Source organism: Chiroxiphia lanceolata, chromosome 16 (assembly GCF_009829145.1).
Source record: "Chiroxiphia lanceolata isolate bChiLan1 chromosome 16, bChiLan1.pri, whole genome shotgun sequence".
Lineage (NCBI taxonomy): Eukaryota > Metazoa > Chordata > Aves > Passeriformes > Pipridae > Chiroxiphia > Chiroxiphia lanceolata.
In genome coordinates, this window is record NC_045652.1 from 15,163,840 (window position 1) to 15,191,059 (window position 27,220).

At 51.1% G+C, this 27,220-nt stretch overlaps 1 protein-coding gene across 2 annotated transcripts in view; it reads left to right on the forward strand.

The window, feature by feature from the left end:
• Positions 1 to 27,220, forward strand: part of LMF1 (lipase maturation factor 1) — a 159,902-nt gene that overhangs the window by 99,462 nt on the left and 33,220 nt on the right. For both annotated transcript variants that reach the window (XM_032704435.1, XM_032704436.1), the window contains exon 6: positions 11,174 to 11,341. In XM_032704435.1, the coding sequence (XP_032560326.1) occupies positions 11,174 to 11,341 (168 nt within the window). The remainder of the gene's footprint in view (positions 1 to 11,173; positions 11,342 to 27,220) is intronic.

Consider the following 27,220-nt stretch of genomic DNA (forward strand, 5'->3'; position numbering starts at 1 on the left):
TCAGCTCAGGTCCTCTGAAATCCTCCCTCTCTCTCCCAGTTTGATCAACGGCAAAAAGCCGCCTTTCCTCTCCGGTGGGAGCTCAGCTCCCAAGTAATGATGTCCAGCTGTACTGACAGAATGTGATTGCTCATCAGTTTGGTTGATGACTTAATCTGGGGCTGATTAGCATCTTGGAGGCTGGCCAGACGATCAAAAATGATGCATAATTTTGCCGCAGGGTGCAGTTTATTGAACGTTTTAGCGTCCTCCCGGCTCTAGTACAGCAACAGGGGCTCACCCGGCGATGTGTGTTCACTCTCCATGAGGCTTGGGTTTTGGGAGGGAGGGTGTGCTGAGGGCAAGGTCCTGTCTTGGGGAGCAGGGTGTGAGCTGGCTTTGTGTCACCAGGGTGTGTCGGTGGCCGGGGCTCCACCAGGCAGAGATGCAGAGCATCCCGTGCTCTCCCCGGAGCATCACGTGGCACTCGGTGCTCTGGTCTGGTTGACAAGGTGGGAGTCGGTCACAGGTTAGACTGGATGATCTTGGAGGTGTTTTCCAGCCTCAATGATTCTGTGATCATTCCCAGCAGTGTCCTTTGAAGTAATGATAAATCACAGAACATGCCAAGCTGGAAGGGACCCACAGGGATCATCAAGTCCAACTCCTGGCCCTGCACAGGCCCATCCTCAAGAGTCACTCCCTGTGCCCCAGAGGATCATCCAAACCCTCCTGGAGCTCGGGCAGCCTTGGGGCTGTGCCCACTGCCTGGGGAGCCTGGTCAGTGCCCAACTGAGGGAGGAACCTTTTCCTGAGATCCAACCTGACCCTGCCCTGACACAGCTCCAGCCATTCCCTGGGTGCTGTCCCTGGTCCCCCCAGAGCAAAGCTCAGTCCCTGCCCCTCCTCTGCCCCTCCTGAGGAAGCTGGAACTGCAACAAGGTCTCTCTTCAGTCTCCTCCTCTCCAGGCTGAGCAGTAAAAACCCCATCCTTCCCAAAAGCTGCTTCCTTAAGCAGCTGAAGACATCTCCTGTTCCTTCGTGCAGTGTCAGATCATCACCCCAACGAGATGCTGGCGGGGTTTGGGGAGCAGCAGAGAAGCCAAGGGCCGGGGGGACAGACATGGGGACAATGCCCGTGGCTGGTGGGAAGGCTGAGCCACAGGATCAGCCGGCTCCTGCCCGGCAAGGGTTAAAGCTGGAGCAGGGACTGCTGGAAGAGTTCAGTTGTTTCACATTAGGCCGGGCAGTCCTGGGCCGGGTCCCCAGTGCTGAACGTGCGTAACCGATGCCGTACAACTGGCACCAGCCTTGACCACAAGTGGCCGTGAAAATAAACATCCCCGGGCTTAACTGACAGCCCGGCGCGAGGAGAAACAGCCCCGGCATGACGGGGAATATTAAACACCCATCCCAGGAAAACACCCCCCTGCGCCCCGGCATCGCCCCGGCCCCGCCGCCTCAATGGGCGCAGTGTTGGGGCTGCTCCCGGGGTGGGGGGGGATGTGAATATGCGAGAAACCCACCCAAAACCCACCCCGGGAAACGCGGCCACCATGGGGAGGCAGAGCTGGAGGATGGGATTTGGGATTCGCTGTCCCTCGGGCGCTCTGAGCCGCTCCGGGGACGTTGTTTGGCGTTAGGAAAGGAGGTCAAAGGCTTTATTAAAAACGAGAGGTTTGGCTCTGGGTGGCAGATTTGTTTGTAATGGTGATTTGGGAGCGCTCCCAGCTCGGGACAAGAGTGAGGGTGTTATTATATCCGCGGGGAGAGCGGGGTGACACATTTATTGGGTGGAATTTATCTGTCTGGGGAGTTTATTTCATTTTATTTTTTTTTTTTAGAAAAGCGTAGAAGCAAGCAACACTTACAAAACAGCGAGGTGATTACACAAGTGTGATACTTGGTGGGCCTCGAGGCAAAAGGATTTGGACGCTCGTGGATGGGTGTTGGTTGGTGCTGGTGGGTGACGGAACATCCCTCATGGATCACACGCTGCTCCGGCACGTGCTGCTCCAGATCCGTCACGTTTTCGTGCCACGGGGTGAACCACAAACGTGTGCTGTAGAACTTCCCATCCTGAAATTGTCCTTTAAAATAGAGGTAACTGTTATTTTTACCCACGGAAGGCCTTGAGCAGGACGAGGACGTTTATAACAAGCGCGCTTTTGTATCCAGGTGTCCAAAGATGCCCAGGCCTGTTCCTGGCATTAGCAGGATTTAGCATTTCTGTCTCTGTCACTGTGTGTGGGTATTACAAAGAGAATTGTCATGTTTTCTGTAAAAAGTCACTGGTTTAACCCTTTAATTGCTTAAAAAAGAGTTATTGGAATGATGCCCGTGCCAGGAGAGGCAGTGCTGTGGCACTGGCTGGAGAGGTTCAGTTCAGAGAATCATGGAGTCATAGACTGGTTTGGGTTGGAAGGGAGCCTAAAGACCATCCAGTCTCACTCCCTGCCATGGGCAGGGACAGCTTCCACTAGCTCAGGTTGCTCCAAGCCACATCCAACCTACCTTGGACACTTGCAGGGATGGGGCAGCCACAGCTTCTCTGGGCAACCTGTGCCAGGGCCTCCCCACCCTCAGTGGGAACAATTTCTTCCCAGTATCCCACCTAACCCTGCCCTCTGTCATTGGGAAGCCATTCCCCTTTGTTCTGTCACTCTGTGGCCTTGTTCATTGGTGAGAGAGAGAATTGGTTTCTGGATTTTGTACATCACCTCCTCATGGCCAAGAGTTTTCTTGTGACTTGTTTTCCTTGTCTTAAATTCTTTCAGGCTGCATCCTTTGTTACTCGGGAGAAAGCTTAAAACAGAAGCAAACTCTGCTGAGCTTTTGGCTCCATCTTTGGGACAGCAACCTGGCTTTTCCTGATGTCTTATTTTTATTCCATCCTGCTCTGTAAGTGCTCTTAGATGAACAGGAGCTTGAGACCAGAATTCTGCTGAATCCCTCACTGTGGAGCTGATGCCTGGGGGGATCTAAAAGCTGCGTGGATGTGGCACTTGGGGACGTGGGTTAGTGGTGGGTTTGGCAGAGCTGGGGGAACGGTTGGACAGGGTGACTTTGGAGCTCTTTTCCAACCTAAATGATAAATATTTCTGTGCCGGCCTTGCTCTGTCTCTCGGGCAGTTGGAGAGTTAAACAAGCAGCCCCCGGCGCTGGGTTTGGCACGAGCGCGGTGCCGTTCCAGTTCGGAGAACTCCAGTGACCAACCAGGTAGTCGGTTCCTAATGGCACAATTTACCCTTTGTGAGCGCGTTTTATGAAAGATCCCACTGTTGTAAGGGGGGGAAAAAAAAACAACCAACTAACCCGACTGTAAATGCCCAGGCCACGAAACGGCCTAATCCAAACACGGGCACGAGCCGGGGCTGCGCCGGCGCTCGTGGGTTTGCCCCTGTGTTCCTTGGCCTGGTGCTGAGCGTCATGTTTAGGAGCACATGCCAAAAAAAAAAAAAAGCTCTCTGAGGGAGATAGGTCCTGGTTTTAGCACAGGCTGTTAAAAAGGATAGAAGTGGAGGAATGAGGGGCTGCGGGAGAGCAGCTGTGGGGTGTTTTCGGAGCTGTGGTAGGGAAAAGCCCTGGATCCCCTGAGCTGTTGGAGAGATGTTCAGAAAGATGTTCTTCCACCCTCCTTCTGAAGCAGAGGGTTTGCCCTTCACTAGAGTGTGCAAGGAACTCTGCTGGAAAGGCTGGAAAATCCCAGTTCATGTAAAATCATTATAGTAAAATAGTCCGAGTGGCCTTGCTGAGGTGGGAGTTGTCAGGGGGGTGAGCAGGAGGATTGTCAGGGGGGTGTTTGAGGTGCCAGAGATCTCAGGGGAAGGGGCTGTGGGACCCAGAGGTCCCGTTTGATCCCAGCTAGAGTTAAGAGCAGGGAAGATGCTGCTGGCTGGGGTGACCCACATTCTTTGGGATGAAAGGTTGACATCCTTCCCTTCAGAACGTTTCACACACAGGCAGAATAGGAAAGTGCTTGAACTTCAGTTGGAAATGTTGGGCATCACCTCAACCCACTCAGTGGAGCTTTGGGTCTTGCAGTGATGGGAAGGGCTTCCCGTGGTGTCCTGGCTCCCTTTTCCCTCCTTTCAGCTGCTTATTCCCTTTGCTGTTGCCTGTTGTCTGATTTGACTGTTGCTCCTGGTACCTGGTGGGAGCTGGCAAATCCACCCCCGTGCTCGTGGACCGAAGTGATACTTCTGCCCTGCAGGAGGAAAGAGCAAATGAACCCAAAATAATGTGTGTTGCAAGAAAATGGAAAATGGCAGAGGGCACATGAACTAAGCAGAGGTATTTTCTAGCTGTCTGGTCTAAGGTTTGGTATCATTTTTCTCCAGGATTACAGGGGCTTTCACCTCATAAATTTGTGCCTGTTTGAGGTCGTTAATCTTTCTTTACATGTTGCCTTGCAATTTTAGAGCTTTGCCACCATCTGGGATCACATTTTAAATGGAGTTTCCACTCAGTACGTTCCTTTTCATGAAATTATTTATATATAGAGAAGCGTATAATAAATACATCAGGTCTGGGTTGTTTTGAAACATTTTCAGTGCTTTTGCAAGGGCTTACCTTGTGTGGAAAAACTTGTCTTCTCTAATAGAGAGTCATAACAGTGACCAATTAAGGGATCACGTTTGCAATATGCTCTTAACTGGCAATTTAAAATATTGGTGAGGGGCCTGGTGAGTGATCCGGCGGGGAAGGCGAGAGCGCCGGGCCAGGGAGAGCATTCCTGTTGGAAAATCTCAGAGTATGAGACACATCAGCACCATCTGATGGAAACCAGCAAACCTGGAGGAGGATTGCTGCAGTCCCCTGGTTGCCTTTGGGATGGGACCTGCTTGGTGAGCGTGTGTTGCCCTTAGCTCCTGGTTTTCTTCTTCACTGTATGGTTTGGTTGACGTGGTGTTCGCTCAGAGGTTGGACTTGGTGATCTTGGAGGCCTTTTCCAACTCTGTGATTCTTAGGGATGTACCTTCCGGCCTGTTCCACTCCCTAAACCCAACGTGACCCATCTCTGGTGCTCTTAAACAAACCTTCTCCCCAAAGGCAGTAACGACCTGCAGTTGGTTCCACCAGCTTCTTCTGGCCCCACCAGAGCCAAGATGTCTGTTCCAGCCCCTACTAATTATTTTAAAGGGATTTTGAACAAATAATAGCCTGAACAGTTCATTGGTTCCTTGTGTAATTTTAGCTCTGGACCTCTCCAAGAATGTACAGAATAAATAGGTGAATCTGTAACCCCTCCCCAATTAACTTGATATTCAGGGAGCAGCTCCGAGGCACAGCGTCAATAAACAGGGATGCTGCGGGCCTTGCAAATGTGGGATTTGTTATTGGAGAAGGATAGCTCGGACCAGGAGGTGGCTGCAGTCTGGAAAAGCAAACAGTGCAGCTACAGATCCTTCTGCCCCCACCCAACTTGTTGGAATTCCAAACCCCTCGTTCCGGTGTCCCCCCGGTCCATCCTCGCTCGTGCTGGTTTAAATCTGGCTGAGTCATCGTGAGCAAAGCCTGGCTTTGCTGTTAAACATCACGGGTGTGGTAGGGAGGCTTCACCTACACCGGTGACTTCCCGAGTGCGACTTCGTAAACAGGAAAACAGAAAAATTCCGGGGGATATTTCACGATGCCGAGGCATGAAATTGCACGGCAGAGTTTTCTCCCCAGCCCCTTTTCCCCTCCGGCGGCTGCAGCCACGATTTCCCGGGAAACCCAACGCCCAGCCGGGAATCATTGCTCTGATTTTTCATGCTTTTAACTTCTCCTCCTCGCCGAGGCTTCGCTCAGCTGGGGGAGAGCCGGGGACCTGTTTGAGCTTGGAACAAACCCTCCGCCGGAGGGACGGCTGGGGAAAGGAGTTAAAAATGAAACAGCAGATTTATATATATAAAAAGTAAAAATATATGTTCTCCATCTGAAGTTTATTTAGGTCCTTTGGGAGAGTGGCGCGGCACTACGTCTCTACTAAATTGCCAACATTTTATGGTCGTGCTGGCACCGAGTCAAACACACATCTCCTTGGCTTGGGTTGCTGTCTTAAACAGGCAGATTCCAGCGTGTTTTTCTATGAACTGAATATTGCTATTGACTGGGCGAGGGAAGCTCTGCCCAGCAAGAACGTGTAGGTAACTTTTCTTTTTAATAGTTCTACGGAGACTTAATTATTTTGATGCCGCGTTGCTGAAGAGCCGAACCCCTGTGACCCCGCTGGACCTTGGAGCCGTTTGGGTTTTATTCCAGATACGGTTTTTTAAATTTTTTTTTTCCCCTTATGATTTTATTTTGATTGGAATCTTATTAATAACTGGAACGTTTCGAAGGGCCTATTTTTAACCTCGGGTGTTTTGGTAGCGTGGACGTGGAGCCTCGTGCACGTGAACGGGCGGATAAAATACCCACAGCTCAAGGTCCTGCTGGGGTTACAAGAGAGGCTGAGCAGTTCCCTGCTCAACTGCCTTTCCAAGTCCTTCCCTACACGTGTCTCTGTGCAGAATCACTGTGTTACTCATCAGTCAAGGTCGCTGCCCGTGCAGAGCCCCTTCTAGAGCAAAGAAGCTGCGGCTCTCCGGGATCTCCCTCTCCCAAGAAGGGTGTTTTGCAGGAGTCCTTGTACAGCACGAGAGGGGAAGACTTCAGTCAAGACACTCATCTTCCCACACTTGCCAGCAGCTGGGAGTGACCCCGTTTAGCTCCTCTCTGCTCGCTGCCTCTTCACGTGGGGCTGGGAAGACGTTCCTGCCCAGGCTTGGGAAGGTGGAGCTTTGATCTGCAGATGCATCAGGAGGAAGGGTCAAGTTCTGAAGCAGAATAGGCTGGCAGAGAAACAGCCTGTTGGATCACGGTGATCGAAATATCCTGGAGAATCCTTTTCATTTTTTGGTCCAAAGTGCAAGAGAACTAAGAGCTTTCCTTTGAAGCCAAGAAGATGAGTTCATGCCTCAGTGCCTGGGAAGCTGGAGAGTTGAGCTTTGCAGTTCGTCTAAACCTTCCACAAGCACTCAAGAAAACATTTAGTAATACCTCTTATCCTAGTTTTCCAGGGTGCTGCTGCTCCTCACACTCTGCTGTGTTTGCCAAAGGCTTTCCCTCTCTCCTGACTGTGGGAGCCCCTGAGCTGTTCCTGACACGTTCCCTGCGCCTGTTCTGGGGGTGAGGTGGGACTGTATTCTATGATTGCATAGGACAAGGGGGATGAATTGAAACTGAAAATAGATTTACACTGGATATGAGGAAGAAATTGTTCCCTGTGAGGGTAGGGAGGCCCTGGCACAGGTTGCCTGGAGAAGCTGTGGCTGCCCCATCCCTGGAAGTGTCCAAGGCCAGGTTGGAAGGGGCTTGAAGCAAACTGGGCTAGTGGAAGGTGTCCCTGCCCGTGGCAGGGGGTGGAACCTTAAGGTCTCTTCCAACCCAAACCATTCTGTGATCCTGTTTCTTTTGACCCAGTAGTTGCTTCCTCTCACTATTTGTTCATATTTCCTGTTGTTCCATTTCCTTCTATTTTTCAAGATTTTTCTGCCATTCCTTGCACTTGGTTGGACTCGTTGATCTTAGAGGTCTTTTCCAACTTAAACTATTCCATGAGTCCACGATTCCCTCCCCCTCCAACTTCACCCTCCCATGCTGCACAGTTACTTGTGTGGGAGCTGTGCTGTGAGACCAGTAAAGAATCCCAAAATGGTTTGGGTTGGAAGGGACCTTAAAGATGATCCAATCCCAGCCCCTGCCCTGGGCAGGGACACCTTCCACCAGCCCAGGTTGCTGTGAGCCCCAGCCCTGTGTGAGCAGTGGGTTGTTTGAGGACAATGTGGGACTTGTTTTCCTGCCCACGTGTAGGAGAGCCTGGAGGTTTCCTTAGGCTGAGCTGGGCTGTCTAACCCTGGGATTAAATACTCCGTCGGAGTTTATGGAACACCACAGCAATAGGGAGGCTGGAGGAGAGACCCTGTGCATTTACAGGCCCCGAGAAGAGCCTTCCCTCTGGTGTATAATGGCCTTCTGTTGGGCTTTAGTAGCCTGTAGTTTAGTAAATTAGGAGTCTTCAGGTACTTAGCACTTTAATGGTTCTCACTAAGAACATAATTAAACCATAGACCCCTTAGGGAGAAAAAACAGTTTATTGTGCATATTTTTAGAATCTCTTCCCAGCCCTTGTAAAACCTGGTCGATCAGAGGCGGGGAACAGGCCCGGGCTGGGGACTCAGAATTCCTGGGGCAGCCCCCGCCGAGCGCCGGCCCCGCTCACACCTTACAAATCTGCCCCATCCAGGAGTTATGGGATTCATTTTCCCCCGTCCCCTTTCCAAAGGCATTCACAGCAGCAGTTTTTCCCTGGCTGCTGGAGGTGTGAGGGAGGCAGGAGGGTTATTAGGTTGCACCTTGTGCTGACACGGAAAGCCAGGCTTTGCTAATCGTTGTTTTTTTATTTAAGAACATTTTCTGTCTCGCAGAGTGCCCAGAAAAGGGGCTGCTCAGAGCCCGGGGCTCCCCTCGCTCCCTCACGCTGCCTTGGGATCGTTCACTGAGTTGCATCGGAGCTTGGAGCTGCGTTTTTCTGTCTGTGTGTCAGCAGGTCACAGCTGTGGATGGAGGGGAATTCTTGGCTGCTTCTAGGATGCTTCTTAGGATGAAGAGATGGAGGGGGAATCTTCACCAGGAACTGGAGTGACAGGACAAGGGGGAATGGCTTCCAACTGAAGGAGTTGGTTTAATATTAGATGTTGGAAGAAATTCTTGGCTGTGCCAGGGGAGGCCCAGGGGTTGCCCAGAGAATCTGTGGCTACCCCATCCCTGGAAGTGTCCAAGGACAGGTTGGATGGGGCTTGGAGCAACTTGGGATAGTGCAAGTGTCCCTGCCCATAGCAGAGGTTTGGAACTAGATAATCTTTACGGTCCCTTCCAACCCAAACCATCCCATGATTCTCCTTGCAGAGCAGCCACGGAGCAAAGCGCAAAGCTCAAAATCCCACAACTGAGCTGGGTGAGGTGATCCTGGAAAGCTTTTCCCTCCTCCTGGGCTCTGACACCGCTGCCTCCAACACCGCTGCGATGCTTCCATAGGATATGATTACTCTGGGATACCACATGGGGAGGAAATTCCCTCTCTGATCCCAGCAAGGTGCTTTCGCCCAACAGGACCCAGCAGTCGGGGTGCCAGCTGCTCCCAGCACCCCTGGGCAGCGACAAACTCAGGCCCAAAAGGAAAGCAGGAAGTTTTCCAGCATCCCAGGCGTTCACCAAGGTGATTCACACACTGCTCTGGGTCTTTGCCTCAACACCCCATCCCGAGCAAACACGGCTTTCTCCCCGGGAATCCCGCACCCGGAATCACAGCATCTGGAAGGCATCAGGAGGAACACACACATTGACACACAGATCTCCTCTCCCAGCAGCTTTTCAAGAGTATCTGGGACCTGTGAATCACTTCCCTATCGCTGTGTTCTACTTTACATGTGCAAGCATAGAACCATGGAGTGGTTTGGGTTGGAAGGGACCTTAAAGCTCAGCTTCCATTGGAGCAGGTCGCTCCAACCTGGCCTTGAACTTCCTTCTGCTTCTTGTCCCAGTCCGGTGGAACTTGAGGCTGGAATTTTCTCTTTCTGCTCTTGAGCAGGTCAGGGGGATGATTTTGTGAGTCCCAGCCCAACCAAGCAGCAACATTAATACATATTAATGTGCTAATTACAGTTGTAAGTAGGTGTGTAATTACTCATGTAGCACTGTCAGCTCTCTGTGCTCCTCGGCCTCAGGTGCTAAACATTCCAGCCTCTAGGACTGGGTCAATTTTGGTTAAAGCACTTTAAAAAAAAAAAAAAAAAATAATAAAAAGAGCCAAGAAACCAACCTGCCTTTTGGGGAGGATAAAAGCATTTCTCAGCAATTTGGGATCAAGGTAAAAAAAAAGAAAAAAAAAATCTCTTTGTGAGCCTCCCCGGCGTTCTGGGAATGCTGGAGAACAGTCCAACAAGCAGAGTAACTCAAACCAGGTCCTGGGGGGGGGGGGGAAGGACCCTGGGTGGCACCCGGGGCTGCCCTGACCTCCAGCCCTGGCTGGAGTGGACTTGGCAGAGCTCCCTGACCCCGGCACGGCTCCATCCGGCGCCGTGTCCGAGGAAGGAAGGATGCGGTCTCCTGTCCTGAGGGGCTCCAGCAGCTCCAACCCATGGAAAGCAACAACTTTATTAATCCCAGCTTTGCTAATAAGGGATTACAATAGTTGTGGGATTTGGCAGTGGGAGCACTCTCGCTTGCCATGCATCCTACAGGATTTTCCCTGGTTTGTTTGTATTTTTGATTTAACTACAAATAATTTAAAGATGTGTTTTGTCTCCTTTAATTAACATTCGTGTTTTCAACCTCTCTATTTTTTTGTTGTTGCAATTTTCAAACAATACCAATGAATTTGAGCCTGTCAGATACGCTAGAGATAAATTAACATTTATTTTCACTAAAATTGCACGATTTTCTTAGGGTGGCACTTATTAACATATCAGGTTTTGGGTTTGCTTCCTTTGTAAAATTTGCAGCTTTATTGTACTGGATGGAAAAATCTCCCAGTGTCAAAAAATTCAGGCTGATAAAAGAATAATATTGTCCCAAGGCCAGTGTGTAAATACCTTAACCAGTCTAACATGTTTGGAGGAATTACACTTTCCTCTCCCAAATTACAGTTTTGGAAAGCAGCTCTACCGCCACATTTATTTCAAATTTAAACATTTTGAAAGAAGATCTCCAAGGTTTTGTAATCTGGTTTCCATTCCTGGCTCTGTTTGCCCTGCTGTGTGACCCCGAGAAAATCTTTGTCTCGGTTTCTGTATCTGCTCAGTTGCTTTGATGATCTTCACTCGTGCAGGGCAGTCTAACATCACCCAGTGTCAAGCTGTGTGTAATATTTCGGTATTGAATAATAGCTGGTTTAATTTAAGATGGGTTTTGGTTGCGATGAAAACAGGGAAAAGTAAAACTCTGGGTTTTCAGAAGATGGGTTGGTTTAAAAAAGTGTTGGGCTCGTGTGAAAAACACTCGGGTGAAGCCATTTTCTCCACAAAGAAATGAGTTCCCAGAGGCAAAGGATGGTTCTCCTGAGAGGAGACTTGGGGGAAGAAATAAGGAAAGAGGCCAAAACTCTGTAACTCTCCTCAGTAATGAGCCTTGGAGAGAGGATTGATCCCTTTTTCCTGCCCTCTTTCAGACGCAGCCGGTGCCCAACCCCATCGCCTACTTCATGCACCGCTCGCCCTGGTGGTTCCACCGCCTGGAGACCCTGGTCAACCACTTCATCGAGCTGCTGGTGCCCTTCTTCCTCTTCCTGGGACGGCGGATGTGCATCCTGCATGGCCTCCTGCAGATCCTCTTCCAGGTGAGGTGCTCCTGTTTCGCTTCCGAGGGGGAACATCAGCTCCCAAGATGGAGCAGAGGGTCTTTGAGGGGTGTCAAACCAGCCCCACTGCCCCTGGAGCTGTGGGTGGGCTGGGCAAGGTGCAGACACACACTCCTCGTGCTGGCTCTGCCAGGACATGGGCAGGGATGGCAGGAGCAGGGATGGGATTCCCTGAAGCAGCATCCAGAGGAACTGACTCCAGAGGAAGTGACTCAGGATGACTCAGAGCCGTGACCTGTTGGCTCTCGGGTGGGTCACACCACTCTGGCTGCTCTTTCTGCTTCGCTGGAGGTTTGTTTCCCGTGCTGCTGGTTTGATTTCTGGGTGGCAGAGAAGTGTCAGCCCAGGACTGGCGTATCCTGCAGCTCAGGAGTACCTGCAGTTTCTCCAAAAGCTAATTTTTATGGGCATCTTTCACGTTTTCAAGAGATTCTTCTTCCTGTATTTACCATTCAGGGGCTGTTCTTTAGCTCTGAAAAGGTTTGAGCTGCTTTTCACAACCCCCAGATTCATTGAGCTGAGGTTTGTAGCGAAAATAATACCTTGAAAAATGGATGGTGTTCACATTCCAGTTGGGTTTTCTTGTATGTGTGTAAAACTCAAGAGGACAGAAGCTCCTGCCTACGTATTTCCCAGACCCCACCTGATTTCTCTCATCCCTGTCCCTGGCAGAGCTCAAAGAGCTCGTTAATCCCCAGCCCTCGCCGCCTGGGTTTGTTCAGCATCATTTCAGCATCATGAAATTCATACTCAGTAGCTGTTCCTGCTTCCTGTGAACTCATGTGATGATTAAACTGGAGAACAGCTTATAAACTCCCTTGGTAAGCCACAAAAATGCTGGTCAGGTTTTAAAGGTCTGACATAAAAGCCGCGGGGTTTTGTGCCCTCGCGGAGGTTCCTGCTCCTTCTGCTTCCCAAACGCTTCCTGTTGTGTCTGGGTGCCACTGGGCATCAGCTTGTACCTCTGCACAGCTTTTGGGGTCACTTTGGTTGTGTTGGGGTGGAACTTGGGCAGCTGGAGGTCCCGGCAGTGGAACAGGCCAGGCCTGACCAAGGGAGGTCTCAGGGTGTTTGTGACGGGCATCACACCTGAGGTTTTTGGTGTCACTGGGAGGATTTTATTCAGCCCAACCCTAAAAAACTCTTATTTTGGCTCGTGGGCAAAGTAAAACCTGCCATCTCTGGCGGCTGCTTGTTGCAGAAGCAGGCAGGTGTTGGGACACAGCAGAGATCGGCTCAGGAGGCTGGAATTGTGAGTAGGAACTGTTGTGTGTGTAAGGAAGGGCAGGGAGGGCTCTTCCTAAGGTGAGTAGAGCTGGGAAGGAGCAGAATACATGAGGGTGAGTGGCCCAGCAGAGAGCAAACCACGTCGCCCAGTGCCAGGCTTTGGCACAGAGCCGTGTCTCAGGGCAGGGCTGTCCTGCTCCACTTGGTTCCGTGTTCCCAGAAACACCAGTGCAGGGAGCTCAGGGGGTGATGCTGCTTCTTCACATCCCTGCCAGAAGAAACTTCATCACCAGCCAACCCAACCTTCTTAAGCTGAAGGAGAACAGGTTTAGGTTGGATATTGGGAAGGAATCCTTCGCTGTGAAGGTGGGGAGGCCCTGGCACAGGTTGCCCAGAGAAGCTGTGGCTGCCCCATCCCTGGAAGTGTCCAAGGCCAGGTTGGATGGGTGGAAGGTGTCCCTGCCCATGGCAGGGGAGTGGAACTGGATGAGCTTAAGGTGCCTTGCAACCCAAACCATCCTGGGACTCTGTCAATGCTCCTCACTCGCCCTGGGGTGCTCCATCCCTGCCCAGCCCCCAGCCAGGACTCATGGCCGGTGTCACCTCCGTTGCCCTCCCGGCTCCTTCAGGGGCTCCTAACGAGCAGCACGACCCTGGGTGTGCTGGGGGGTGTCAGACAGAGCCAGGGGGACCTGGAAAAGCCAACTCCATGCAATAAAGGCTCCTAACGACACGGAGTAAATGCAGGCATCAACCACCCTTTAATTGGCACTTTATTGATAGTTGGCAATTACTGCCTTATTTCTATCACGAGGGGAGTCTGCAAAGGCAAAAAGGGTCCCAGTGTAAAATGCAGCTCTGGTGCCTTTATAGCATTTCAACAAAAACCTGTTTATTTAATATTTACTGCCCTTTTCTTCATTCAGAATGACTTTTATTGACAATACTTCTGCTCTGCAAAGGAAGCAATAAAGTTTAATGTTGATATACCACTTAATTCTGCTTTTCAAGATTTGAATTGACATTACATGCAAGTTTTATTGGACATTTTATAATTGTTATTGGAGTCATGGTGGCTAGGTTGAGTGAGTGTATTTTTCCAGATTCCAACTGGCCTGGAGAATATTGCTTTGTCAGGAACCCAAAAAAAGTTGGGCTTTAAAGAAAAAAAAGTGGGTTTTTTTCCAAGTGTGAACTTATTCTTCTTGCTTAGTTCACATTTATAAGGGAAAAGGCTTAGTGAGTTTGGAAACATCAGAGGGGAGGGGCTGGGCAGTGGAGACCGTGCTGGAGGATGGGGGTCTGTCCACCCTTGGATTCCTGTGGGATTGTGCTGGTTCCAGACTGCTGGAGCATCCTGGGCCACCTCCATGTGGGAGATCTGGGTGATGGTGACAAGTTGGACATCAGGAGGAATTTCTTCACCAGGAGGGTTATCTAGCATTGGAATGGGCTGCCCTGGGCAGTGGTGGAGTCACCACCCCTGGAAGTGTTCAGAAAACCTGTGGATGTGACATTTGAGGACCTGATTTAGTGGTGAACGTGGGGGTGGTGCTGGTTGATGATTGGATTTGATGATGTTAAAGGGCTCTTCCAACCTTGACAATTCTGTGAATCCATGATTGGCTGATTTCTGTAGTAGTGGAGGGGTCTGAGCCTCAGAAATACTCATTTAGATCTGAAGCACCCCCAATGTTCAGGGGAAATCAAGTCCAAAATGTGGCTTTCGGTATCTGGAGCAGGGAAGGAGAGATCTTGGAGGGTCTTGGAGACCCCAGGTGAGGTCTGGACTCTGTTATTCTTGGTTCTGTGGAAGCATCGGGGCAGAGCCTGCCCATACCCTGAGGAGCTTGTGGTTGGAAGGAGGAGGGAGGCTGGAAGTGCTGTGTGGGGAAGGCAAGTCCTGCTGCTCGGCGGGTGCTCTGCTGTTCCCCGGATCTGGCTCCTAAAAACCCTGAAGCTGCATGTTTTTCACGCCGTCTAATGCACAGCTTACACCAGCAAACGTATTTCTTGGCTCCTTCTAAGCCAGGCAGTAAAATTACACTGCTTGGCAAAGGAGTTGATGAGGGGAAGCGAGAGGAAAGCCAAGAAAGCCAGGAAAAAGCCACCTTGCCCCTCGGAGCTGGCAGGTAGTGCCGGGTTGGAGCGCAGAGAGGAGGCTGCAGCTCCCACGAGGGAGGGGGGCTGAGGCTTTTTTACAGCTGGGGGGTGGTTTTGGCTGTGCCAGATGGGAAGGAGCCTCAGTATCACAAAGGTAAAAGCCATAAATAAGTAAATAGAATGGAAAGTATAAGGCTGGTGCTGTTGGAAAGGCAGGGTCATTCCTTTGCTTCCACACTGCTCTGGGTCACGGTCATAAAGGCGCAGTTAGGGGACGTGGGGAGAGTTTTGGGCTTTCAAATCCCTTTGGATTTGAATGAATTTGGAGATTCTGACTCCTTTATGTGGCCCCTGAAAACTCCTGGCACGTGCTCCAGCATGGAGCATCCTCGTGGCTGGGGAATTCCTGGAGGGGCCCTTGGTGCCTGGATGAGCTCAGCCCCCATGACAGGGCAGAAGTTACCCAAAGGAGCCAGAGGGGAGAAGCCTTGGTGCTGCCAGTTCTTCCCTGCCACCATTCCTGCTTCCCTGCAGGCTTGGCAGTGGGCTGACATTTGGGCAATCCCAGGGTGGTTTTCAGCAGGAGCCTTGTGTGTGAAGCGGAGGGATGACAATGCCAAGAGCGAGACTGAATTCCAGCCTTGGAGAAGGCAGAGATTAAATCCCCCACAGCCAAACCCCCAGCCCCCAAAGTCAGAGCCCCAGCAAAGAACCCCCCTGAGGCAGCTCCAGGGGGGACCTGCTGAGAGGGACCCCTGAGTGGGAATGTGGCAGAAGCCTCTGGCTCTGTTCCCTCAGAAAACAAGCTCCGAGCTCTACCCTTGCCCAGCTGGGCACTGCACCAGGGACACACAACCCCTGCTCTCCTGGGAGCTGGGAATGTGCAGGAGAGTGGGCAGCAAAGTCATTTTCCTCCTTATTTTTTTTTCTTTCTAGGCAGAAAACAGTTGTTGAACAGATATTTTCTGCCTTGGCTTGGCCAAACCCCAACCTCCTAAAAACTGGGATGGGAATGGACGTTTTCCTCCAGTTGATTTTGTTCCCATCTCTCCAGTGCTGTGCAGGGGAGGCAAAGCAGGGTTTTCCCCTTGTTTCTTTTGGGAAGGGAGGACCAAGCCCCCTCTTCCCCCACCTCTGCCACGCCACAAGACGTTGGAGGGATGAACTGCCCTCGCAGCCACACACGCACAAATTGAATCAGGCTGTGGCTGTGCCACAGCTGCAACATATTGTGTTGCTGACTTAGGAGGTAGCAGAGGTCACAGCAGCAGCCTGGAGAGAGGGAACAAAAATTAAACAGCCCCCCCCTTCCCTGCAGAAAGTGTCTGAAGCCAGTGTTTGTTTTCACTTGTCAGATCCGAGCTGGGGTTCGTTCCCTTTCCGGCGCTGGTGTAAATCAGGAGTGTCTCCGGGAGGATTAGTGGGGCTGCACAAGTGCCAGGCTCGTGGCAGAAGGATCAGGCCCTTCGTTAGGGCTTTAATTCTGCACCTCCAGCACATGTGCACTGGTCAAGGGGTTGCTTTTGTGTATGAAGATGTTTGTGAGGGTAAAGCCACTGCCCAGTTTGCTGGAGGAGGGAGCAGCTGGAAAATTCAGGCATCGTTCTGCAGTTCATTGAATCCCAGACTGTTTTGGGTTGAAAAAGACCTTAAAGCCAATCCAGTGCTACCCTCTGCTGTGAGAAGGGACACCTTCCACTAGCCCAGGTTGCTGCAAGCCCCCTCCAACCTGGCCTTGGACACTTGCAGGGATGGGGCAGCCACAGCTTCTCTGGGCAACCTGTGCCAGGGCCTCCCCACCCTCTCAGCCAAAAATTCCTTCCCAATATCCAATCTAAACCTCCTCTCTTTCAGTTTAAATCCATCCCCCCTTGTTCTATCACTAAAAAGTCCCTCTCCTGTTTTTTTGTAGCCCCTCAGGGTGCTGAGGAACCTGGCCCAGCATCAGTGGTAGGGTGTGAGTGGGTGGGTGGCACTGCTGGGGCTGGGCAGTGGCTCCCCTGCGAAAACAGAGGAAATTCAGCCTTCACAAAAGTCCAAATATTGTTGATTTTGTTGTGGCTTAGAAAGAAACAACAAACGGAGGATCCCAGGAAAATGAAGTGCAGAACGTGAGGGGATCTGCTGGGGCAGGAATGGGCCCATGGAAAACAGTTTTGCAGCTCAGTTGTTTAAAAACCTGCTTTGGACTCGAGAGGGAGGATGGAGGGAGAGCGATTAAAGGGTTTTTTGGGAACCCTGAGGCTTTGGACTGGGATTAGGGAGGTTAATCATCATCCCAGTCCCCTGGGTGAGGGGTGCAGGGGTCCCCGTGCCCCTCACTCCCTGTCCCCATGGACCCCCCAGCCTTCCCTCCCTCAGCCTGGCACTGCTCCAGCTCAGCTTTTCTCCACAGCAAAACAAGAGGAATGTGAAATCAAAGCAGTTACAGGGCAGATTTTCTGTTACATTTAAGCCACCTTAAATTAAATACCAAGCTATACTACCTCCCCCCCCCTAAAAAAAAAAAAAACTTAAGCAGGCAGAACCCAAACTATTTAATCACTGCTAGATTTGATTTCACTTCCAGCTCGATGGTATCTGTTGCAGGGCTGCTCTACCAGACACGAGAATACCAGCACATACCACCCCAACCCAGTAAATAAGGCTGCTCTGTAATGGGGTCTGGGATTAGTTAGCAACAAGTTAAGTCCTTGCATTCTGCAGTAGTCAGAGTGACTGAGAAACACTTACTGTGAACCATAGGAGTGCATTTAATTAGCTTCTGATTCAGGGGCGCTGGGTTTTTTTTTTTTTCCCTTCTTTTTTTTTTACGTCGTTAAATAAAGTGTCACCCCAAGCCAGTGCTGTAAACTCTATTTTGATTGTGGCTGCAATAACCCCTTTGGGCGTCATTCAAATTGTACTAAACAGTTTCTGGAGAGCGCTGGTTTCTCTCAAAGTAAACCAAAGTCCGGCTTTGACAAGCTCTAATGAAAAACAAATTGTTATATTACTTAGAAAAATAATTTGAAGGAAGTCTGAATTAGTTGTAAAGGTGGAAAAGGTTCAGCTACTTGAAAATAGAAATTTGGAAGGTATTTATTTTAACCATTAAGCCAGTGGCCTTGAAATACAGCCTTGTTTGTTGGGGAATGTGCCTAACGAGGGACATGAATCATGCTGTTAATCAGTATGGGAACTTGATTAATTGGAAAGGGGGCCGTCAGTGACTCCAACAGGCGGAGCCGCCTGGCAGCAGCCGGAGCCTGGAGCTGGTGTGATTTCCCATCACTCGTCCTGCTGGCACGCGAGGGGAGCCTGGGAGGGATCCCACAGCCCCTGCCCTGAGGCTCGGGGGGGGGGGGATTTTTAGCTTGAAAATCAAACGTGGCTCCTCGGGGCACGGGCAGCCCAGGGTTTGGGGTGTCTCTGCATCGGGGTGTCCGGCTGGAAACGGGCGGGTTTTCCACGAGGAGGGCTCGGGGGGGGGCTCGGAGGCGCCGTGGGCTGAGCTCCCTGTCAGCTCACCTTTGCTACTGGTGGTGGTTTTGCTCATTAAACCTGAGAGCGAGGTTTTACGCCCAGCCATGAAATGAGATTTGCATGGGAGGCCCCCAGGATGGGAAGCGCTGCCATGGCCGTAAAAGTGCAGCAGGAAGGGCCGGATTAGCTTTCACTGCTGACTGGGGCTCTTGGGTTCAGGGCCAGGAAGAGCTGGAGTGAGTTGGGCCATCCAAGAGCACTGTTTTGTTTTAGAGCAGCATCTCTTTGCTCCCGTGGCAAAGGGCTGCGGTGGCAGGGAGGGGAGGGAGCCTGGGGCTGTGCCAGAGGGATGAGCTCCAGCTGGGTTTCGGGTTCGTGGTGGAAGGTGCCACGTGTGGGGCTGTCCCAGGGCTGGTGGCCCAGTTTGGTGCCATTGGTGTCGCATCTGTGCCATGACAACCAAGCCAGGGAGACCCAGGGACTGGGTGGGCTCCAGTGGCCCCTTGTCTTTGGGAATATTGGTAAGGACTGACATTCAGAGGTCACACCAGCAAGATTTGCTGAAGTGTAATGAAAACACAACCAGTCCTGGCTGCCCTCGGCATGGCTGCCATGTGACAGCCTTCCAGGCTGCTCTCAGGGCTCATTTTCTGTGCTGCTCCGGGTCGGCCTCACACCGCTCTCACTCTTCACACCACCTGAACCCCTTCCAGGGCTGGATTGAATGACATGGCTGACATCCACCACATGTGCTCCTTCCCCTGCCCAGGCAAGAGCTGGGGAGCACTCGGGTTCCTCGGGCTCTGGGGCAGGGCTGAGGCTGGTGTTTTTTACCCCCGTTTGAATTTTGCGTTTGGTTTTCGAGATTCCTCCGCGCTCCAGAAGAACCTTCGTGTCTGGAGTCCTCCAGCAGAGTTTCCAGGTGCTCGGGCTCGCTGAGAAGAATCAATTACAAGGATGTTGTCAGTGAAACGAGCTGAGCTGGCCGGGCTGCGAGGGCTTCAAACCAGCTGTGCTTTCCAGATGGGATTCGCTCGATGCCGCGGCGTTCGGGTCCAGACCAGGGTGGGAGATAAAGTATGTGCTGCACATGTGATTGCAGGGACGTGTAAGTGTGTGTGTAAAACGTTCTGCCTGACGAGAGCCAGACCAGCCATAAGCCAGAGATGTTGCTGATGTCCATGACATGATCTCGACCATGCACTGTTACCATATTTCCAGTGTTATTTATGTTTAGATGTAGCTACTAAGCCTCACTAAAACCATTAGGACCCAGTGACGTTGCCCAAGCCAAGGGTCTCACCCACTAATCTGTGTCAAACATCTTCAGATTGTTGTGAATTTATCCTGTTTCAGTGCAATGGTTTGAAGGGATGGTGAAGTTCTTCCAAGTTTAGTCGTGTTTTCTGTCCCTTGGTCCTGATTTGAACTGGTCCCATTGCATCTCCCCAGCCCTTGGCTGTCTCCAAGTCTTTGCTGCAGGGTGACAGTGGTGGTGGTATTTGGAATTTGGTTTCTCTCCTCCCACCATCTAGATTACAGGACCTTTAAATAATGTTTTCTATTCCATTAAAAAAAAAAAAAAAGCCAAAATCAGCTCAGCCTAACTTGAAACAGATGGCAGATTATGAACTTCTCTTAAAGGGAATTTTTAATACGTGCATTATGAAGAGAATCATTTCATGGTGTCAGATATGGATGTGTGAAGACAGAATGTGCCCATTTCAGGGATGAAAGGGGCTGGAGTGGGTTTATGCCTTTGGTGTGGTGTTTTTGGGTCAAGGGCAGGATTTTGTTGCAGTTCCTGGCTACAGTGAGATCTCCTGGCTGAAAGGAGACTTCTTCCCATTCCTGCTTTGTAGTCTTTCCTCTGGTATCCCTGGCTGTTGGAGCAGTTGATTTATGCTTGGATTCCTGGGATGGTTTGCCTGGAATGGTTTGGGTTGGAAGGGACCTTGAAGCCCATCCAGTCCCACCCCCTGCCATGAGCAGGGACACCTTCCACTAGCCCAGGTTGCTCCAAGTCCCATCCAACCTGGCCTTGGACACTTGCAGGGATGGGGCAGCCACAGCTTCTCTGGGCAACCTGTGCCAGGGCCTCCCCACCCAGGTGGCACCTTCTGTCCTCCCAGATGGTCAACTTAGGGTTTTTAAATTAATTTGCATATTTCAGTAAGTGATGTTTAATTAATTTGCATATTCCAGTAAGTGATGTTCTCTCAAGTTCAGTGAGTGTGTGCTTTATGCACGTGGATGGTTGGATTTAAGCACAGCCTGTGTCAGCTGGATGTGCATCTGTAGAACTTCCCACAGATCAGAGGTGCAAATTTTCCCACTATTCCTCACTCAAATTTTGGAGAGCTTTAATTAAATCCATTAAAATGAACCCCATGTCATCCCAGAGTAAAGACAAAACCGTGGAACTTGCTGTCTGGGCTGTTTGGTGACAGAGGTGAAGACGGATTTTATATTTTCCTGCTTTGATGAAAATAACTCATTTGCTTGTTCTGGGCCAAGTTGCTGGTTTAATGTTTCTGTGTGATGCTGCTGCCTCCAGAGAGGTTTTATTTTGCTTTGGAAGTGTTGGGATGAGGATGCTGCCCCGGGATGCTTTAGCCCACACGCAGTTTACACAGCTGGACCGTCCCATCCCCCCGGCTCCACCAGAGGCTTTATCTCTTTGGTGATGACACTGCCAGGAATTGCAGGAAACCTGTGTCACTGTGCTTTCATCTGCCGAGGAAAACTGGGGCTTTGGGGAGCTGGTGACTCAGAGAAATTGCTGATCAGTGCAGGATGCTCCTGGAGCAGCTGGGATGTGTTTGCTGAGATGGTGCTGGGACGGGCAGCAGTGCCCGGCTCTGCCTGGACAGGCTCCCACCCCCACGTGGGATGGGCACACTGTGCCCTGCTTGGGGGTGGTCCTTGCCTGGAGAATTGTTTGCAAACCGCAAGTCTCACCTTTCCTTTTTTGGGGGAGGAACGTTTGCAACATTCCAACATTCCCAGTAAGTTGTGGACTCCCCGTCCCTGGAGGCGTTCAAGGCCAGGAGCAGCCTGGTCTAGGGGAAGGTGTCCCTGCCCGTGGCCCATGGCAGGAGGTGGAATAAGATGATCCTTAAGGTCCCTTCCAAACCAAACCATTCCAGGCTTTTATGATTCTATGGTGGCATTGTATAGAGGGTGAGGATTTTTCTTGCTGCTCTAAACCCAGCTCAGCTGAGCCTCAAGCCCTAAAATCTCTCCATCCAGGAGGGTGTTTGTAGCACGAGGTCTCACCTCTCCTGCTTCCCTCTGAGGGACTCCTGAGCTTTAATTTCAGCTCTGCCAGGAGCACAGTGAGGGTCTGACCCTCCATGTTCCTGATTAACTGCTCCTTTCACACGTGTGAAACCCCCTTTGGAGACGGGTCAAGCTAAACAGGAACAGCACAGGTTTGGGCCGGGCTTGGTGTCCACATGTGGAGCTGTTCAGGAAGAGAACTGGCACTTTAAATTTACACCCTGCCCTAATTAGAAAAACTTGCAAGGAGTGAGAAACCTCAGGCTGGTGCCAGTTTTGCAGAGGCTGAGAAGGCGAGTCCCAAAACAATGTTCCCGACTCATCACATCGGCACTGCTGGTGCCTTGTGCTGCTGGGAGGAGGGATGAAAAGGGAAATCCCAGAGGCTTTCTGGTAGCCATGCAGCTGGTTCCTCCAGCTAAGAAAGATCCAAGGATCTGAACCTCTAAAAGCTCCAAAAGCTGGTTCCCCTTCTAGAAAACGTATCATTAGTGAACTCAGTAGTGTTAGGGGAAACGTGGGATAGCACAGGACTCCCTCCTCGCACAAATCATGGATACAAGGGGGTGCAGTGGGAGCAGGGAGGAAATCCAGCAGAAAAGCTCACAAAATGAGCAGTTTGGGAATGTTTGGTCCCGGATTATGGCTTGTGTGGCATGGCAGTGAGGCCTGGGAGTGCACACGGATTGATTTCCTGCAGCTTGCCAGTGAACAAGCAGACAGGGATGGGTATTACATGGAATCATGGAATGGTTTGGGTTGGAAGGGACCTTAAAGCTCAGCTAGTTTCAACCCCCTGCCATGGGCAGGGCCACCTTCCACTAGACCTGGTGTCTACGTGATGCTCTGCCTTAGAACACCTACCAGCTCCTCTGAGATGCCAAAATACAGGAGCAGGAGAAGACTCAGGACACAGTCAACATACATTTATCATTTTCCTCGGGAAAACCAAATCAGATTGCATTGTTTGGGAATGGCAGGAGCGGGGAGTAGGAAAGAGGCAGGGATTGCTTTTATTGCATCAGTAATGTCATTTATTCCATAGCCAGCCCTTGAAAACCACTTGTAATCCCCACGCAAATCCCTCTGGAGCAACAACGGCCAATCTGCCAGTTCTGCTCATCAAACACGGATCGTTGCCGTGGCCAGAAACCTCAGAGGGAGCAGAGCCAAGGTAAAAGGGTCAGGATCTGGTGGGGGGGCCACTCTGAAACCCAGTGCAGCCAAATCAGCTCTGTCTCTGATTCCTGGGCAGATGGGATGGTGCTGGAGGCACTGCGGGACCAGCACTGTTCTTCCCTCCCCTCAGAGTGTTCAGGGGCAGACAGGGAGGTCCTGAAGATGTAGAGAGATCATTTTCCTAGGGTTATTTAGAGGAAATGTGAGCACAGATAAGAAACTGGAGCTTCAAAATATTGCCATCCATCCTCTGTTCCTTCTCCCTTCCCCTTCTCCACCCGGCAAAGAAGGGATCAGCTGGAGAGCCCCAGTTCGGGTGGTCGCCTGTCCCAGGCCTTGGTTCCATCAGTGAAGGGTTTGTTGGTGCTGCAGAGTCTCTGCTGGAGGGTTTTCCTCTGGTTTTATTGGAGCACAGGGAAAGGGAGATGTTTTCATGGAAATCTGTACCTCAACCGTCTTGGCAGCCAAATCCGAAACGATTCGAGTCTTTTGCCCCCAACTTCATGTTTATGGTCAATCTTAAACTCCACCTGTGATCACCACATGCTCCTCTGCAGGACTGCAGTAAATTAAAGCACAACAGGGAATTTTAAGGAATACATCCTCTTCCTTCTTGGAGTCAGGTTACATCGACCTCTGAACATCTGGACACAGTGTCTCTGGGCTCCCAGAGGTTCTGCTGCATTAAAGGTTCATTTGCCTTTGTTCAGTTCCCGGCCTTTTCCCATCCTCGTTGCCTCCTCTGGATTCAGGGTTGCTCTCAGTGTGCCTGGCCATCCTGTAATTGGTGTTTTATGTTCCCTGTGTAAAACACACCATGGAATTTGAGTTGTGTCTTTCCATGGGTAAACGTAGATCCGTAGCCCGGGACCGCTTACTGTGCTCGGGGGAGAGGTCTCTCATAAAATACACTCATTTTTTCAAGAGCTTAAATTCCCTCTAAGCTACTGGTGACCAACATCCTAAAAGACTGAAATTTAATGTTAAGTTAGGGGGAAAAAAAGCTATTTCTTAATATTCCCTAGGTCATAGTCATGGGATTGGTGGAGTGATGCTCCTTTGCTTTGAGATTCCTTTGCCTGATCTCCGGGTTGCCCTGACAGGGTTTGATCACCACGTCCTTCTAATTGAAATGAGAGTGGAAGGGTGGGTCCTGCTGCCTCCAGCCGCTGGGTTTTGTTGGGAATGCAGAGCAAGGGAGAGGTGCCACATCCCGGTGGTCCGTCAGGAGGGATGGAAGTCGCTCCATCCTCACCTGGGGAGCAGCAGCACATCTCCATCTCCCCCCCATCCCACCCCGTGAGCTGTTGTGCAAGAGATCAACGCCCAGAAGGAAAATGCAGCTCCAGCTTTTTGCTTTTCTGCCTTTCAGGCCCAGACCTCAAGGTTTTAAAGACTTACATATGTGTTTCACTTGGTGTGCTCCGAGTATTCCCACTGAAGTTCACTAAGTGGATAAGACTTTGCAGGATTAAAGCCAAATGAGTCCTCACCCACCATGCTGGGAAGTCTTGTTGAAGTGGCTCATTGGAGGGGAAGGAGGAGTCGGTACCGAACTTGCCCCTTTCATTTCATGCTTTTATTTATTTAAAGGGTATTTTTTTTTTAAGGCAGCTTGGGGGCAGGGGGGGGAGAAAAGCAAATAGAAAGCCCCAGGCTGTGGTGTAACCACCACAGGCAGATGTTGTCATGACTACTAAACAAGAAACCTGGTTTATAAAATGAGGAAAAACAGATGAATATGAAATAAAGGAGAAAAAAAAGAGAGAGGCGATCTCGAAATATTAACTCTGATGTAGAGAAAAATATAAACAGGCACAGTTAGGAAATTCCATAAGGAATATGACTTGTTCAATATTAATCATAAAGGAAAAGATTATGAGAGCTCCAGGGGTGCCAAATGAAACACTGCACATGCATCCAGTGCTGTGATAAGAGTCCTCGTGGTGGTTTCCCTGGGCTGCCCGGGCTGTCGGTGCCCTTGGACATCTCTGGTGGAGGGGTCCTGTTTGGAAGATGCTTCTGGGATGTTCTTGGTGGTTCTGGTGCTTCTTCTCCCCTGCAGTATCAGCCCTGACAGCCAAAACAAGCTGTACTTTTATTTAAAGTATCAGTAAGTTGGGAAAAGTGATTGTGTTTGGGGATGTGGAGGGATTTCTGTGACTGGATCAGGCCAGGGCTGGATCTGATGTTTCTTAGTTGTCTTCCAGAGCTGAGGTCACTGCAGGGCAGTGGTTGGGCCATCCCTGGGTGGGGCTCAGGTGGGCTGTGCTCCCTGCTCTCCGTAGGTGCTGTGTCCCACTGCTCCTCTTCCTGTCCCTCTCTTGCCATCCTAGTTTGGAAAGTGCATGGAGATCCTGAAAGCAAAGCACTGGAGAAGTCCCAGATGTTCCTGGTTCCATCCTGAGCGCTGATGAGCTCACAGACCACTCCTTGCCTGGGGTGAGGTCAAAACAGGGAGCCCTGAGGGTCTCCAGGACCAGGCTCACCCACCAGGCACCTCTGGGCAGGTTCCAGAGGGCCCTTGGGAGCTCGCTGGGTCCATTCCAACACCCTTTGCTGTGTTGGGCTGGCACCACTCGTGTGTTTTGTGGTGACAGTGCCCTGATGTGGCCCAGGGGACCCCTGAGCAGCAGCAGCAGGGCCACCACAAGACGCCAGAAAGGAGCAGCTCCGACCACAAGGGCCGGGGAGGGAGTGCTGGGAAATACCTATGTGGGATCCCGGGTGGAAAATCCTGGGCAGAGCTGTAATTTGCTGCTTCATTTCACTTCCCCCAGGCCTGGCTGAGCTGCTCATGTCTCTGTCACGCAGAGATTTCAAGGCTCGAGTTGTGTGTTGGGAGGTTAATTCCTTGTGGCACGTCCTGTGCTCCGGAGGGCAGTTCTGGAGCGCTGGGGCTGCTGCTCACAGCCCACACTGCACCCAGCTCTGGCTTTGGCACTGCCTTGTAAACACTTTGGTTTACAGAAACCTTCAGGGTTCCTTCTCACTGTCACAAGAAATTAAGCTGCAAAGCCAAACATAAACTCTCCGTAACAGCCTCGGAGTCTGGAGCCTGAAGGTCCGGGGTGTGGGTGTCCACCCAAGGCAGGACCTTCCAGGGCTGCAGAGCAGATTGGCTCCTGGCAGACCCATCCAGCACACCTGAGCAGCTCCTGCTGCTCCCACCCCTCCAGGTGCCTGTCCATGGTCCCATATCCTGCCCTGGCACTGCCTGTGCACGTGCAGCCGCGTTGCCAGAGCTCCGATGATGCAGAAAACCTGGAAGAACAAAGATTTCTGTGCCTTTTCCCAGCTCCCTACATTTTTGCCCAACTCCCTGTATTGTTTTTCCTCAGTTCTTTGCATCTTTTCCCAGCTCCCTGCATTGTTTTCCCCCAGCTCCCTGCATTTTTCCCCCAGCTCCCTGCATTTTTCCCCCAGTTCCCTGCATTTTTTCCCAACTCCCTGCATTTCTCCCCCAGCTCTCTGCATCTTTTCCTGGCTCCCTGCATTGTTTTTCCCCAATTCTTTGCATCTTTTCCCAACTCCCTGCCATTGTTTTTTACCATTTCTTTGCATCTTTTCCCAACTCCCTGCACTTTTTCCCAAGTTCTCTGCATCTTTTCCTGACTCCCTGCATTGTTTTTTCCTGGTTCTCTGCATCTTTTCCCAACTCCCTGAATTTTTCCCCCAACTCTCAGCATCTTTTCCCAACTCCCTGCATTTCCCCCCCAGCTCTCTGCATCTTTTCCCAGCTGTGTGCTGAATGCAGCAGCCTGGGATCATTCAGATCCTGCTCCTTCTCCTCCATCCCTTTCCAGTGCTCCTCCAGCAGCACCAGGCAGTGCCTGGCACGTTCTGCTGCCCCTGTGTCTCGTCCCCTCTCTGTCCCCACGTCACTGCTGTCACCTGGCTCAGAGCAGCTCATTCCCCCTTTGCTGGATGAGGCTCTTGGAATCACAGAATGAGGCAATCCTGGAGTTTTGCTCTTTCCCTCTGTTGACAAACCCAATTTGGGAGTGAATAATGAGGATCCTTTTCAAATGAGCCCCGTGGCTGCTGCGGCTGCCCTTGGGTTTTCTTGGATGAGTCACCGTGGAGAGGAGGAACTTCCTCCCGGACAGGCAGCTGTGCTTCATCCTCTGCTGCAGATCCTTTGGAGCTGGAAAACCTCAAGCCCTGTGCAGCTTTTTTTTTTCCAAGAGAGCATCTCTTCCTGATAACAGCATGGCTCCCCTGGGATTTTGGCTGTGCAGCAGGGCTGTGGGGACAGCTCTGGAATATTCAGCTCTCCGTGTGTTTTCGTTCCTCTTCCGAGGTCCATCTCATATGTAAGCGATCAGTGCAGCAGCATGAGCAGGGATCTCCTCACAGCTGTGACCTTGAAAGTGGGTGGCATTTTCTGCTTCCTCTCCAGCCTCCTCCGAGATCCACAGCTCATGTGATCCCATCGGACACAGGCCAAGTTTGGGCTGGGAAAAGGAGGATGGGACTACCAGGAAATACCCACTGCCCTCATCCCTGGATGGCCGAGACCTCCAAAGCTCCCAGGAGGAGACAAGGCTCCTCAGGCAGCTCTGAAACCCTGATCTGCCGTGTGTGCCTCTTAGATAAATG